This window comes from Rhineura floridana, chromosome 5, assembly GCF_030035675.1.
Source record: "Rhineura floridana isolate rRhiFlo1 chromosome 5, rRhiFlo1.hap2, whole genome shotgun sequence".
NCBI lineage: Eukaryota > Metazoa > Chordata > Lepidosauria > Squamata > Rhineuridae > Rhineura > Rhineura floridana.
The window spans coordinates 84,161,498-84,178,672 of record NC_084484.1 but is presented as its reverse complement, the minus strand read 5'-3'; the positions used below and the strand labels follow the sequence as shown (position 1 = coordinate 84,178,672).

The following is a 17,175-nucleotide window of genomic DNA, read 5'->3' as shown; positions in this document are numbered from 1 at the left end:
TGTGCTGAACCAGTGTCTGGCTGCGACAATGGACTGGATGAGGGCTAATAGACTGAGGCTCAGTCCAGACAAGACTGAGATGCTGCTAGTGGGTGGGTCTTCTGACCAGATGGTGGATGTCCAACCTGTCCTGGATGGGGTTGCACTCCCCCTGAAGGAGCAGGTTTGTAGCTTGGGGGTTCTCTTTGAACCATCTCTGTCACATGAGGCTCAGGTAGCCTCAGTGGCATGGAGTGCCTTCTATCAACTTCGGTTGGTGGCCCAGCTATGCCGCTATATGGACAGGAATAACCTGGCTTCACTTGTCCATGCTCTGGTAACCTCCAAGTTAGATTACTTCAATGCGCTCTACGTGGGGCTGCCTTTGAAGACGGTTCAGAAGCTGCAGCTTGTGCAAAATGCAGCAGCCGGATTGGTAACAGGGACCAGACAGTTCGAACACATAAAACTGATTCTGGCCCGCTTGCATTGGCTGCCTGTATGTTTCCGAGCTCGATTCAAGGTGCTGGTTTTAACCTATAAAGCCTTACATAGCTTAGGACCACAATACCTGATGGACCGCCTCTCTCAACATGAACCCACCCATACACTATGCACAACATCTAAGGCCTTCCTCCAGGTGCCTACTCAGCGGGAAGGTGGGAGTCTGGCAACAAGCGAGAGGGCCTTCTCAGTGGTGACCCCCAAATTATGGAATGATCTATGTGACAAGGTGTGCCTGGTGCCAACACTGTTATCTTTTCGGTGCTAGGTCAAGACTTTCCTTTTCTCCCAAGCATTTTACCATGTGTTTTTAAATTGCTTTTTTTTTTAATTGTGTTTTTAAATTGTTTTTTGTGTTTTAAAATTTATATAATTGTTTTTATTGTTTTTAATTGCTGTAAACCATCCAGAGAGCTTCAGCTATGGGACAGTATATAAATGTAATAAATAAATAAATAAATAAATATTTTAACTTTCTCAAAATAAGCATTTCTAAACAACTTTTCTTTCAAAATAATCATTTCAATTATATTTTGATATGTCTGTTGAGCTATGAACTTTGCTGGAGAATTTGGGAAGTGCAAAAGTACATGGATTACTAAGTTCTAGTCCTCATGTTAGTTTGAGAAGTTTGGATCAGATCAGCTGATACTGGAATTTTCAAGGTTTGAGGGCCCAAGGCAAACCCTTTTGCATCAGGCTGCTGCTGCTTTTGTATTGGGTGGAGGTGTTCCTCTACCTAGCCCTGCCAGCCTCCATCAGAGTCTGACAACACGCAGCTCCCTCTTCTGCCCACTAAATGTGTAGTGGGCAGAAGTGCAGCTGTTGGGAACTGGGTGGGCCAAAGTGCTGCTGGCAGGGTACCCAACAGCAGCAACCACCGGAAAGCCCCAAAATGGGGCATTCCAATGGTGGGGAGGGACTGAGCCAGTTCTTCTGTCATCATGAGAGACCATCAGGCCCAATTATGTACCATATTTTTATCATATTCACCATTATGTATTGCATTTACTATTTGCAAACACTGCAATTAGTATTATGTCAATTTTGTATGTATTGTATTTTGCTTAAGCCACACCAGTTTACACCTTTGAGGGCTTGTAGTGTTGAATAGTGCTCATGGCACCATAGGACTCAGGTTTAAGGCACTCAAAAGGAAGGAAAATATAGGTCCTGTGCTACCCAGCATGAATTAATGCTGTTGCAACTTTTTGCAGCTGTGTCTAGCCTTAGGCCCATGTTGCTGCAAGCCCTCCCTACTAACACCTTTTGACTGGGAAAGGTGGCCGGATGTAAAAAAAAGGACAGGACTCTTCTATACAATTATTAAAGCTGCGGGAACCCTGATCTCTTTTGCATTTGGTCCTCCTATGTCTGGGTTTGTTTGAAAAACAGGTGGCAGGGGAAAGGGGTGGCATAACATGAGCAAAGCCTGAGCCCATTCTGAATCAGATCTAACCTTCATTAGGATCTGGGCCCCACTAAAAGGGTTTGGAGTGCATATGTGTGAACTGCTGGGTTTCAATATTCATTATGCCTGTTTGCAAGTGTCCAAGCTACTGTGCATGCTGAGGCCAAAGCACAAATCAGGTCTTCTTTGCTAAATGCACTCCCCTAGATGATTCGGGAAAGTCAGCTTAGCTGCATCTGAGGTTTGTTGGATAAAACAGATGTGCAAATGATGAGCTAGATTCAACAATATCACAGTTCAGAACTAGGGAGCTAGCTATATTTATTATGAAATTTATTAATGTTTATTATTACATATTAATATTTAATATACATATTATATATTATAGCTATGTATATATAGCTATGAGGATGACGGGTGGGAGGGATATATAGCAAACAGCAGATCTGTATAAGACTAGAAATATGATAGAGAGAATTTCATTTTCATTTGTTACCTAACAAAGATGCTGGTGCTTTAAAATATTTCCCCAGTAAGGATTCTGTGGCCTCTCTCTCTCTGTTACCCTTTTCATTATTATAGTTCCCTAAATCTCACCAAGATGTATTTAATATTTAAGTAAATTTTTCAGATTACCAAAAATGCTGCAGAACATGATATACAATATTTTGTTGGAAGCAAGCAAAGCTTTTCATATTTCTTACCTTATACCACAGGATTTCCGGCTCTCTGAATGGTATTAAAAAATCCTGGATGTCAGGGCATGAGATTTCCTTGCTTTTGCTAAGTTCAGCTTTTTCAAAGTATTTCATCTTTGAATTGTAGCAGAGGCTAGTGTCATTTTCACCCACTGTCAGCGAAATGGATACTTTCATACAGTAAGTAGAGTTTCTGCAATACAGCAAATAAAACAATAGTTTTGTGAAAAATAAAACCACCACCAAATATTGTAATAATATGGGTTTTTTAAAAAAGTTGTAAGAATCTTAAGTACAGTAAAGATTTACACTTGCATTAATTTGTTTGCAGTTCTTATTTAATCACTAAGAATATAAAGAAGATCAATATTATTTTGTTTCTCATTATAAGCTAGTAATATTCCTTCTCACAATTCCTTTATTTCTGCATTTTGTATAGGAGAAAAGCTTCTGCAAGACAGTGTCAGTGTTAAGAGATGCATGCATTAACCAGCACAGACACAACCGTCCTGCGGACAAGCACTAGCTCCTAGGGATGAACAAATCAGTTTAGAACAAAATATTCTAATTCCAAACATGAACCTGAAGCATCAGACAATAAGGTGGAACAGGGTTGCCAGGTGTCTGGTTTTTGCTTGGAGACTCTGGTTTTTGGGGGTCTTCTTCAGGTCTCCAGGTGACTCACCTTAATCTCTGGATTCCTAGCTTTCATTTTTTAAAAAATTAAGTTTCTAGGTGGTCTGGTTCAAAAGATATAAACCAAAATGTCAGTCCCCCCCATCTTTTGTTAGTACCAGCTGTTCTAATCCCTGCCCTTTCAGGTTTTTAGCCAGTAAGTGAAGTCAGGGATGTGACTGACAATAGCTAAACCTCATTTCAGGTTCTAAGAACAGTTTCCTTTTCCTACTTGTCTCACATCAGGAATTAGTAAATATATAGCTTTCAGCAGCATAAAGAGTACTTTCTCTGTACAGGTTTGGGACTTTTTTCTGAAAAACATGCATAGGATTGCACTACAACTGAAGATCATAGCAGGACCTTGGTAGGCATTAAAATGTACATGCAAGGTTTTTTAATTACTTGCAAAAATGGTATATTATAATTTTTATCTTTCAAATAATTTTTGAACAGATGTTTTAAAAAGTGTACATGCTGCAGTGTTATACTTTTCTAATTAAGAAGTCAAACATGTTTCAATTTTACTGGACTGCTGAAGAGGGCAGTTTATTTGTCTTATTCATAACCTGTTTTGAAAAGTTTCCCAATATGAAATTTTTCTGGGAGTAAAGCTGCAATGCTAATTCCACATACCTGGGAGTTAACCCCACTGAATTCAGTAGGACTTACTTTTGTATAGACACGGTTAGGATTGTGCTGAAAATCAATGGGACTTTTGAGTGAACATAGAAAAGGATTGTGTTGTAAACTTTTCTTTCCCCATCTGATCCCTTTTTTTAAAAGCAGTTAGGCAAGGTTTACTCAGGTGTCACTGTTTTTATTTTGCAGGAAACTAATTTGTTGTTATTATGTGCCTTTAGTCGATTTTAATTTATGGTGACCATATGAATCACCGACCTCCAGTACCATTTGTTATAAACCATCCTGCTCAGATCCTGTACATTCAGGTCTTTGGCTTCATTTATGGAATCAATCCATCTCTTGTTTGGTCTTCCTCTTTTTCTACTCCCTTTTGTTTTTCCCTATCTTTTCTAGTGAATCATGTCTTCTCCTTATGTGTCCAAAGTATGATAATCTCAGTTTCATCATTTTAGCTTCTAGTGATAGTTCTGGTTTAATTTCTTCTAACACCCAATTATTTGTCTTTTTCACTAATACTTTAAAAAAAATGTTCTGCAAAGCTATTTAAAATCCAATAACTGTAAAACATATATAAAACAGTTGCAAAACAGCTTAACGTGGCATGATTCTGAAGTTTGGATTGGGTGAGTGAAGTTCTTTATCATTGAATTGCAGTCCTGTGAATGCTCTTTTGTCTGAGTAAGCACCATTGAATACACTGGGACTTGCTTCTGAGTATAGGATTGCACTATAAACATCTTTACAGATTGTGTAACTAATAAACATCTTGGACATTCATGCTTATATAAATATTCATGCTATGTCTTGATATGTATCTGACTTCATATTATGGTTGTAAATTATAATTTACAAATAATTATTTCCTCTGCATTTTAAGTGTGCCCTTCTTTTTTGGATTGACCATGGTCCTCCTCTGTTGTTTTCACCCTGAGGGGCAGATTAGGCTGAGAGATGGTGCATGGCCCATGGTTACCCATTACACTTTGTAGATAGTTTCAATTTTAAAATGTAATTAAAATCATTTATATGTAGGCAAAGTTTATGAAATAATGCATAATACATTTAAAGCACATCCAACTCTCATTTAAAGCACATGACTTCCCCTAAAGAATCCTGGGAAGTGAAGCTTCTCCCTCATAGTTCCCACCATCCTTAACAAACTAGTTTCCAGGATCCTGTTGTGGGATTCATGTGCTTCAAATGTAAGTTGAATGTGCTTTAAATGCATGGTGTGGATCTGCCCTAGTATGCTGTGCATTCATTAGTGAATTGAAAAGAACAATTTTTAAAGATACATTTTTAAACAAGGCTGTAGTCCAGTGATAGGGCACATGCTTTGCATGCAAAGGTCCAAAATTCAATCTCTGGAAGGTACTATTGCCTGGAATCCTGGAGAGCCAATGTTAATCCATGTCAGCAGTACTCAGCTAGATGGTATCAAATGGCCTGACTCAGTATAAAAGAGGAGAGGGACCCAAGGGCCACAGTGATTCTGAAATGTATTTATTTATTTTATATACAACATTTATATACTGCTTTATTGTAAAAAAACCTGAAAGCAGTTTATAAAGGACTTAAAACACATAAAATTATTGGCAAAAACAGTTAAAGAAAGGTATTTAAAAGCATTCAAAATAATAACACCAACAATGTGTTAAAAACAGATAAAAACATAATAGCTTCTACATGCCTGGGTAGCCTTGCCTAAACAAAAATGTTCTTAGCTGGTTCCAAAATGAGTACAATGAAGTGCCTGCCTAATGTAAATAGGCAGGGAGTTCCAAAGTGTAGGTACTGCCACACTAAAGGATCATTTTCTTACAAGAGCAGAATAAGTACTATGTGGCATCCGTAACATGGAAAGCACACTCTGAACTTGGCATGGTAGCAAATCAGCAACCAGTACAGATTTCAGGGCAGAAGTATGTGTTGATGGGGTCTCACTCATGTCAGCAATCATGCCACAGCATTCTGCACTAACTGCAGCCCCTGGGTCAGGTTGTGCTGTATGGGGATTTCTGTGACCTTGGCTAACTGGCTGCCAGGATTTTTTTTTAGTTTTGGTTTTTGGTTAGGAATCCTTACTGGTTATGGGATGCTGAGTTTTCTGTCTTACTCATAGGAATCTTGTTGTGATTGGTATGGTATTGCATTTAGGAAATCATTGCTGTCTTGTTTTTGTTTTTCTATTTGGATTTCATTTACCTCTGACCTTACTCCCTTACATCCATAGAAGCAACCATGTTCCATGTGATCAGCTCAACTCTCTTGAATCCACTGATTATGCACCTTGTTATTTGCATGAAGGTTTGTTTCTTTCCCAATAGTGGTAAAAGAGAATTCATATACTGGGAAGTGTGGCTTCAATTGCTGTTGTTTCCAATCTATGCCTGTGAAGGATGACCAAACCATGTATGTTTTCTCTCTGTCAATTATTACTCACTGGAATTGTATTGGCTGTCAAAGTGAGTTTTTAGCAACCCACAGAGTAGGCAGAAAAGAGTAGACAATCTTAACTCTCTCTGCAGTGAAGGGTAACATCTGTAAAGAAGTTTGGAGCAGCCATGTTAAAAGGCAGGGAGGGCATTGCAGGCAGGGGATTGCCAACCCTGCTTTGATATGGATATATTTGCAGAGGATCCCTAGTCAAGCCTTATCAACAGCACAATCCTAACAATATCTACTCAGAAGTCCTGTTGAGTTCTATGGGGCTTAGTCCCTTTTTAAGTGTGTTTACAATTGCAGCCTTCAGGGGCATCCATCTTCACTCCTGAGTGCTCCCATCTAACATCTCCCCAACATTAGGCTCCCTTCTTCCCTCAATTGCTTTCTGGTGACTGTCCTGGCCTGAGGGCACTTAAGCCTTCTTGCCAGAAGCAAGTAGGCTAGATTAGATGTTCCTTACCCAATTTCTCTAAGCAGGTGAGAAGGAATGATCCCGTCACTTCAGCAGGACCTAGAAACACCTTCATTTAGCTAAGATTTCTATCTTAATTTCCAATCTGATAATTTTTTTTGTTTGAATTGTATGCTCCAAGCAACTGTGGTTGATGTTTAATGTATCATGCTCGTTGGTATTATTAGGGCTGCTCCTATGACATCACTCCAGTCAGCAAAGATGGGGCTCTTGTGAAGCAAAAAACTTGGTACAGGCTGCTTCATGTGGTAATCGGCCCGACCTGCATGTTACTATTTCCTAGCCTGGAGGAAGAGCCCATGAGCAGCTTCCTTTTGTCTCACTGCTGCTGAAACATCTGCGCCTGGGTACTGTTGCTTTTTCCACCCGGGAGCGGCTATACCTGGTTTCTGTCTCAGAAATGCCAGGAGCTGGCCTCCAGCAGCCGAATGGGGAAGTAATAGGCATGAAAGCAGAATCTGAAGAACAAGTTCTGGTGCATGAAGAATTCATTTACGTTTATGGAGCAGCTACACAGGTTTTAAAGTGTGGCCCTTGGAAAGATCTCTGGAAAAATGAAAATGCTCCCAGGCTCTTATTTTTAGTTATCCCAGGTAATCCAGGATTGGCTGGCTATTACCAGACATTTATACAAACTTTGTACTCTGGCCTAAATCGGCAGTATCCAGTTTGGGTTGTGAGTCATGTTGGACACTATAAAGTTCCCCATGACATGGAAACGATGGAAGAGACAGATGTTAACAAACTAGATGACGCCTTCGGACTTCATGGGCAAACCGAACACAAGTTGAACTTTCTTTGAAATAATGTGCCCAAGGATGTAAAGCTTGTGCTTGTTGGCCATTCCATTGGTTGTTATATTGCCCTTGAAATGATGAAGCATGCACCAGAACTGGAGCAGCAGCAGCAGAAGCCCGGGGAGCAGCAGCTGAGTGAGCCCGAGGACATGGAGAGGAAGACAACACTGAAACAGCAAACAGCTTCGCTGTAACAAATGCCTGTCGCCCTTCTGCCTCTCGGGAGCTGCCACCCCGGCTAACACCACCACCTCTTTCTTGGCGGTGCCGATAATGATCATGTTATTTGTTATTTAATGTTATTTGTTATTATAATGTTATTTGTTATTTAATTTAATTCTTGTAAATTGTATTGGTTTTATTGTATTGTATTTTTATTGTATTTTTATACCTGTGTTTATTTTTCCTTGTAAGCAGCCTTGAGGGCTTTTGGCCGAAAGGCGGGGTATAAATAAAATGTAATAACAACAACAACAACAATAATAATCACTAGAACCCGCCCCCATAACATCACTAGGGCCTGCCCCTGAAATCTCAGGGGTTGGGATGCTTCTGACGTGGAAACCCTAAGGTACAATGTTAACCCAGCTATTCATCAGATCTGAACTGCTTTTCACGTGAAACAATAATTGAAAATATATCCTTCTACAGAATTTAATTCAAATCAATCTGGTACCTTACATTGCCTTGAATGTTAGTTAGTTGCAATTGTGTTTAGAGATCAAGAACCACCTGCTTATTTGCCATACATCATGATCCTACAGATATTTACTTTGAAGAAAATCCCACTGAATTCAACAGGATTTACTCCTAAGTAAATGTGCGTAGGATTGCAGCATGAGGTTCTGTATCCTTGCATTGCAAGATCAAAATCTTGTTCCACTATTATTAGAAGCACCCTGTCCTCAGCTTTTTGTTTCCATATATTAATGGTAAAAACACTGAGAAACTACAAAAGTTTATCTTGTGCTTCTCTCACTTTTGTGGTGCTGGAGTCTTAAAGGTAGAAAAAATATACTGTGAAATATTTTGTTCCAATTTTGGTTTTCTGTGTGAGTAGCATAACAGCATGTTAAGCTTGATCACCCTTTTAGAAGTGTACTGTTAAAGAGGAAGTCTCTTTCGCCCACTGTTCTGTAAATGTCTTTTGATCTCTAATCTGATAGAATGGTCTCTGGAAATGAATACACATACATTATTTTTCTTTACTTGCTCTCACAGATTCCATGAGCTGAGATAGTTTGTGATTGAAATCTGTTTGGTGTAGGAGTGTGTATATAAAAAGTGGTGCTAAGACTTCCACAGACTGCACATCACTGTTCTATATTTTGTGATTCAAATGGAAAATATGAAGGAAGCAAAGGGAGCTATGGAACTTCATCTCTAGAAATGACAAATGTCTACTTTGAAAATGAATCAGAAATGTGCTGGTAAACATTTGCACTAATCTACACCGGGTACCATTATAATTTCCCTGGGTGGGTGGTGCCCTTTCTCTTTTTCCAAGGGGACAAGCAAGAACAAGCAATACAAAATATACAGGAGTGTTTCCAAGTCCTTCTCCCTCTATGAACCTTCACATTTGCCTTTACTTTACTTGCCATCTGATCTCTATAAGTATGTGATGGACTAAAGAGCTGTTGGGGCTAATACTTGAATGGAGCCCACACCCTCTCTCATGAAAGTAACAGCTGCCTAATCTTATATGCATGGCTGTCAGCTGTTGTGTTGCATGGTCAGAGGATATGAAAAAAAATCTATGTCTCTGGAATGTATTATCCATTCTGTTTGGAGTCATCTATTGCTGTTCCTTATGTGCTACTGAAGAAAAGGGTGGGAGAGATATAACACAGTGACAGAATTTTGTGTTAAGGACTTAGAATTTATGCCCATCATTTCCAGTTAAAAGAATCTCTCAGTGAAAACTGGGAAGGATGTCCCACTGTAACCTTGAAGAGCAGCAGCCAATCAGAGTAGATAAGTACTGAGGTAGAAAGATCTTTTGTCTGGACATATGGATTATTAGTAACAAGCTATATTCAGTTTCTAAGATTAGGTTATTAAAATGTTTAACAATATGAAGTTGTATTCAATGACATTCTACTCAGAGTAGACCCACTGAAATTGGTGAACCTGCATTACTCATATCTATTAACTTAAATTGGTCTATTCTGAATACGACTAGCACTGAACATGATTCATGCAGAGCTGGCTGAGGGCCCCTGAAGGCCCCCTCCTTAGGGTGGGAGGATGGTACTTTTGCTTCACGATCTGTGGCAGCGTCAGGTCCTGCAACCTGACCCTGCCATGGATCATGGAGAGGGAGCTCCCAGGCAACCCCCCTCCCCAATACAGGCAGCATGGATTTCAATAAGCCTGCACTCATGCCCCACCTACCTCTCCCATCAATGTCAATGTTATGCACACTGCGTATGCACACCTGCCATCACCCAAGATGGCGGTGGGGGCTTCCCTAAAGGGCTGACACCCCCATCACCATGTTAGTTGATGGCAGGCATGTGTGCCATATCATTCCCATGACACGAGAGGTAGGTGGGGTGCGTGGGTGGGCTAATTAGCCCACACTGCCTATATGGGGGGTGTTGGGCTATGGCACCATGGGCCTGGGGCAGGCAGTGCCCAAGGCCCCAGTCCTGTCTGGCATCAGCCCTGGCTAATGAATTATTTGTGCAAATGAATCTTTTGGCCAACTTTTGGACTTTACTTTCTTCTAAGCTTTCACAAGATCCATATGCATAATAAAACAAAAATGTAAAAGTGATTAATGGAGCCCAGTATTCTGGTTTTGTTTTTTACTGCTGAAATGTCTTTTAAAAACACAACTCTAAATTCCATACGAAACATTTAACAGAACTGGATTTACATTCACTTTTCATATAAATGAGAAGGAAACTATGTGTTCTTTTTCTTTTCTTTCTTTTCTTTTCTTTAGTTTTGCAAATAACTGAAGAGAAGTCCATAAAAGAATTCTGCCAAAGAGAATAATCTATACTGAAATGTCTTAAAATGCTATTGTACATGCTTCATATGCTACTATATTAAGCACTCCACAATGCTAAATCTAGGAAATTTTATTCAGGTCACAAAGTTCTTACATCTGAACAGATGCTGAGGTACATATTTTAGTTTTCAGGATTTTGTTGAGCATGAAACTACTGTGTGGAAGTAAGGGACAGACTAGGACATTTTTAGAACAATGTTATTTTTCCCAACTTCGGTAATAGTTTCATAGCACTCTAACTTTCTTTCATAAACAATCTGTACTTCTTCATATTAAAAGGAAATAAATGCTGAAGTCACATTTTAAAGTGTAGCATCAACACTACACAATGACAGAGACTACCTGAGGCAATTTAATTTCAGCAGGCATAAACTGAAGGGGGAAAAGCCTAGTAAATGCTATTTTCAACAATTAATTCAAACAAAATAAAATTTGTACAGTGCAAGGATAATACACTTTTATTATATAAAGTAACTTATGTTAGCAAAAGCATTACATACAGGGCCGGCTCCAGGCATGCCGGGGCCCTTGGACACCAGCCTGCCCCAGGCCCCTTGGCTCCCCTTCCGCGATCCATGGCAGGAGCCGCAGATCGCAGAACAGGAGCTTCCGAGCTGCCCACCATTCCGCCAGGTGGCTTGGAAGCTCCTCCTGTCCTGCGATCCATGGCTCCTGCCACGGATCACAGAAGGGGAGTGGAGGGGCCCCTCAGGGGCCCCTATAGCTCCAGCGGTCCTCGAGCCAGTGCCCCACCTGGCCGCCCTTTAGAACCTGCCCTGATTACATATTTAACATTATCCAAATGATGTTTAGGGCCACTTCATATACAATGATTGACCAAGGCACAATGAGTGGAATCCCACTAACATCTGACACATCAATGTTTTCCCCTCCCCAGCTTATACAGCCCTCATTGACTGGAGACAAGTCCTGGGGAACAGCAGATGCAGTTTGTAGTTCCCATGGTCTTGCCTAGCCCTGTCACAGAATAAAAGTAAGGAAGTCAAGATCAGCTGTCTTTTCTAATAACATAAAGGGGTTCAAGCAATCTGTCATGCATTGAAATAACAAATGAGGGGAGCTGAGAGGTTGGGTGCTCTAGCACCACCACTGAGCAGAGAGACCACATGCATTCATCTCTGTGTTTGGATGGTGTGTGGACAAGCCCAGTGAATATACTAATGCATACAAGTAGAGATCGTCCACACAACTGATTGGAGGAGCTCTGTGCATACATGCTGGCTGAAAGCATGAGGATGTGGGGAGTGATCACTGTGCAGATAATGGTAAAGGGGTTCAGATAATCAGCCCACGCACTGAAGGTACATGTGAGCTGTGTTGCTGGGCTGACTGTGATATCAATACACACAATGACTACATACCTCATCCACATGTTCAGCAAGTATGTGAAGGGGCTTTATACATTTGAAGAACTTTTCCATATAGGGAGAATCCTGATTGAGCCAAGGTCACCGCTCGTGGGAAGGAACTCTACAGTCATGCATCTGTATTGCCATAGAAGCTCTTCAGCTGCTCTCTGAATGTGTGGACAGGAGGTATGACTGTGGCATCATTCCAGAATAGATGCACAGACATTCTCAGGCTATCCTCTGCCTTTCAGCATATTATAGAGCCACGAGAGTGGCTTTATACTATAGTCAGCATGGATTTTTCACATTCCACAATGTTAAATTGAAAATACTCCCTATTCCATTATGATGCTTCCCATAAGCTCATTTCAAAACAAAACCTTACAAAACTTATAGTCCTGAAACACTTGAAACAACCCTTTAAATTCTAATGGCAATAAACAAAACAGTCGGAGAGAATTGAGAGTTAAAAGTGTAAAAAGAGAGAGAAAAACCAGACCCCTTTTGGACCTTTTTCTGTCAGAGTTCTCATAATTTGTTGAAATTAATTAAAAATCAGCCATGTTCACAGAGTACCTGTAATCCTATTACTGATCTTGCCCCATACTCTAACCTTCAACTTCTGCAGTTTATAGTTTAAAAAAATCTCTGCCTGATCTTTAATTAATTTAAGAAATTTAGAATTGAACTCAGTGATGAGGCAGGGCATGTTCAGTAAGAACCAACTATCAGTGTTCTAAAAGCGACTCACACCTGCTGGGCTTGCCTAATCAGGGGGCCACACCCACATGAGACTTTGATTTCACTTTAGACAGTCATGGCTTCCTCCAAAGAATCCTGGGAAGTGTAGTTTGTGAAGGGTGCGGAGAGGAGACTCCTATTCCCCTGACAGAGCTCCAGTGACCAGAGTGGTTTAACAGTGAGCCAATCTGACTGAAGCTCTATGAGGGGAACAGGGCATCTCCTAGCAACTCTCAGCACCCTTCACTAACTACACTTCCCAGGATTCTTTGGGAGAAGCCATTAGTGTCTAAAGTGAAATAACAGTGTGGTGTGGATGTGGCCAGGGACAGCTTTGGTTTAAATTTGGGTGGGGGGCTACATGTGTGTGCTGTAGAATAAAAAGGTGGGAGAAACCCTGAAAAAGAATGATACTGTTCATAATGTTTTCCCTTTGGAAAGGAAAGGGGCTTCCCCTCTGCCCAGTGCCCACCCATCCAATCTGCTTCCCTCCCCCTCCCCTCCCCTTCTGCCCTCCCTGCCCATTCCCTAGGTCAGTTTTACCTATCCTAAGCATGATTGCCCAGGAATAAATCCCACTGAACTCAAAAAGCATGCAAATGATCAAACCTGCCCTCCTCTCCTCCTCTCTCCTATCCCCTTCCTCTTGCCCCTTCCTTCACCCCTCCCCTCCCCCCCTCCCCTTCCAATCCATCCCCTCACTTCCCCTCCTCATCCTTCCTCTCCCCTCTGCCCTCCCCCAGAGTCAGTTTTACCTATCCTAAACATGATTGCACAGGGGTAAATCCCACTGGAGAGCCAGTGTGGTGTAGCAATTAAGATGTTGGACTACAACCTGGGTGGCCAGGGTTTGAATCCCCACACAGCCATGAAGCTCAGGAGTGACCTTGGGCCAGTCACTGCCTCTCAGCCTCAGAGGGAGGCAATGGTAAACCTCCTCTGAATACTGTTTACCATGACAACCCAATTCATATGGTTGCCATAAGTCGGAATTGACTTAAAGGCAGTCCATTTCCATTTTTCAAATCCCACTGAACTCAATAAGCATGCAAATGATCAAACCTGCCCTTCCCTCCTCCTCTCTCCCATCACCTCCTTTTTTCCCTTCCCTCCCCCCTTCCTTCACCCCTTCCCTCCCCTTCCAATTTCCTCCTTCCTCCTCCCACTCCTTCTGCTCCCCTCTCCCCCCTTACTCCTTCCCTCTACTCTCCCCTCCCCTTTCTTCGTGGTCAGTTGTACCTATCCTAGCCATGATTGCATGGGAGTAAATCCCTCTGAATTCTATAAGCATGCAAATGATCAGACCTGCCTTTCCCCTTCTTCCTCTCTCCTCTCCCTTCTTCTTCCCTTCTTCCTCTCCTTCCCTCTTCTTTCCTCCTCTTCCCCTGCCCACTCCAGGCCTCCCTCTCCATGGTGAGTTTTACCTATCCTAAACATGATTGCATGGGAGTAAATCCCACTGAACTCAATAAGCATGCAAATGATTGATCCATTCACAGCAAGCTTGCACAGGATCCCATTTCTTACCTCCCGGATTGAAAAGCAGAGAAATTCACTAATAGGCAAAAAACCTTGCAGTTTAAGAACATACCTATAACCAACAGATATTTCTATCAAACTTTAAAAAGCAGGAAAATTGGGCAGCTATAGTGAATGCCCCAGGGGAGCAGACCTGACCTGTACTCTGAGATACTGTACTGCCCAACAAACATGTCAAAATGCAAACACAATTTGGGTTGGTCTTTCACAGTCCAATCCACTTCCTGTGTAGCTTGGAAGAATTTGGTAACATGTGCCACTGAGCATATGGTGAGCGGTGGCAACACCTGCAATCAGCCCAAATAACAGAAGCAAGACATGTGCTGTGCTGGACTTGTTTTAGCAGGGAGGAAGAAACTATATTAAGACAGTTGATCGAGTTCAGATAGTCACTTTAAATATGTTCAATTTACTTTGCAATTTTAGTGAAGTTTCCTATAGTAAATCATTCTCTTTTTCTTTTGTTTCTGAGAATATGTGAATTATGGCAACACTTTGCAACACTAAAAAAAGCTCCAAAAACCATTGTGGAATAATGGCACTGAATGTTCTGTAGAATAGTTTTCAATGGACATGAGGAGCATCTCAGTTTGCACAAGATAAAACAGTGGGAGGTGAAATATATCCTAGCAAAATGTGCTCTATGTTTTTAATTGACCATGCCCACCTTTCCTTAAGTGGAGTAGTTCAAGTATAGCAGACTGAAAACATGGATCTTGAGCAGGTCTCCTGCTTCCCTGGTGCATTCGCTATAGCTGACCGATTCCCCTGCTTTTTAAAGTTTGATAGAATTATCTGTTGGCTATAGGTACATTCTTAAACTGCAAGGTTTTTTGCCTGTTAGTGAATTCTCTAAAGCTGATACGGAATCTCTAAATTGATATGGAATAAATGGCAACATTCTGACCTCATCAGAATATTAATGAAATTTTTATGATTTCACATCAACTCAGGCAATCACTGCCATAAACTTTACTGACATCATCGTCATAGCTACTGTGGAGCAATAAAGGAATCCTAAGGCAACGTTTTGACAGTGACCACATTTATATGATCATATCTTGGCTTATTAAGCTATCACAATACTTTTGCGTATACGTGTAGTCTTTCTGAAGCACACAGCAATCAAGTCAGGAAGCCTCTTAAGTAACCACAGTTTCCCATTTTGTCCAAACTAGGAAAGTATGGTTACCAGCTTCATTACAAACTAGGAAAGTAAACCAACTTAAAATCTTTTCTTAATATCTTTGTTTGTTCTGAAGCTGAAACATTTTTTTTATTCAGATGAATTGGGAAACTATGGTTAAGAGCAACATCTTGGCTTAATGATTTCTCATGTGATAGGAGTGAAAGATTCTAATGCATTTGCCCACACCCAGAATGAAGGTGTGAGATATAGCTGGAGTTAAGACCACACTTTATTTAGTATTAGGGATCTGCAAATCAAACTAGAACAAGTTTGAGCACAGTAAACATAGTGATTGGGGCTGCATACATATCATACCTTTGAAGTACATTCAAAGTGCGCACACACAGAAAAAAAATCCGGGGAACTGTAGTTTGCTAAGGTGCTGGGAACTGTAGCTCTGTGAGCAGTAAAACTATAGTTCCCAGGATTCTTTGAGGGGGGGAAGTGTGCCTTAAAAGTAAGATGCGACATGTAGTGGAACAGGGGAAGGGAGCACAGATAATACCCCTACTCTGTTGCCATGGGTATCATCACCCTGGCTCTAGGCAAAAGATGAGAAATATAACTAATCTGCTCCTTTCTTTGTCTGCCCACCCTTTCTACGACCAATAATGGATTGATATGACTGTAAATCTGTGTAGCCCTCAATTGGCTGCATGCGCTCCTGAGGGCTTGCAAACTATCCCCACCTGGGAACAAGCTGCTTGGGTGAAAGGTACTTCAACGTAGGCATATTAGATACAGGATATTATTTTTATTTCTTCATAGATAAAGCAGATGGATTTCTATGTTACTTGGAAATAAACACCTTGTGTATAATCTGAATACCATGCCCCCTGAATTATAAAATGCTATCACTGAGACTGGTTTCATTTTTCATTTTCATGAGTTTTATTCTACAGAGAGGGAAAATGGAATTCCTATTGTAGGCTGGAACATAGACTAATATGATATGACAGGTAGGTTTGTAGACAAACAAGACAGTTATTGAAGACCTCAATGCACTTTACATTCATTTTTTTAGTTCAAGGCTTTATCCTTGGATTCATTTTCAAATGGCAAAAATTTAAAGCTATTACTTACATCTTATACTTCCCTTCATCTACACCTACGCCTATGTCTTTCAGCACAAAAATGAAACCAATAAATACATCCATAGAGTACATAGCATCTGAATGTATGCTTGAATTCTTAGGCAGACACAAATATTTACAAAATATTCTTTCACCTCCCTGAACACATCTACTTTTTAATAATAACGAAACAATGAAATAGGTTGAATCCAAGGGTTCCAAATGTTCATGTTACACACTGGGATGTGATGAATTTGGAGCCAGATTTAATGGGTAGGATCAAAAGATCCACTGCACAACACTTCTGTAACAAGAGGAAGAAACTGGAATAGAGAGTCCCAAGTGTTCTAGAGGCAGATTTTGGGGGGCTGGCTGGGCTGGGGAGACTGGCACTTGTAAACAGACCAGAATATTAGCGACCAAACCCTATGTGAATGGGGGTTCTTTCCATTTATGTAATGGTATATTTGAATCCAAGCATATGAATTTGGCATCAGTCTAAAACCATTAGGACGTTTAATGTCCACATAATGCCAAATGCAATGGAAGATTTCTGGAGGGGAAAATAAAAGATACCTGTATTATTCTTCCCACTATTTTGTTCAGTTTTGTAAA

At 40.8% G+C, this 17,175-nt stretch overlaps 1 protein-coding gene and 1 pseudogene across 1 annotated transcript in view; one reads left to right on the top strand and one right to left on the bottom strand.

The window, feature by feature from the left end:
- Positions 1-17,175, bottom strand: part of IL1RAPL1 (interleukin 1 receptor accessory protein like 1) — a 1,273,168-nt gene that overhangs the window by 508,817 nt on the left and 747,176 nt on the right. Inside the window, exon 5 of the mRNA XM_061627356.1 lies at positions 2,599-2,785. Within this exon, the coding sequence (XP_061483340.1) occupies positions 2,599-2,785 (187 nt within the window). The remainder of the gene's footprint in view (positions 1-2,598; positions 2,786-17,175) is intronic.
- LOC133385731 (lipid droplet-associated hydrolase-like) lies at positions 7,275-10,595 on the top strand (annotated as a pseudogene).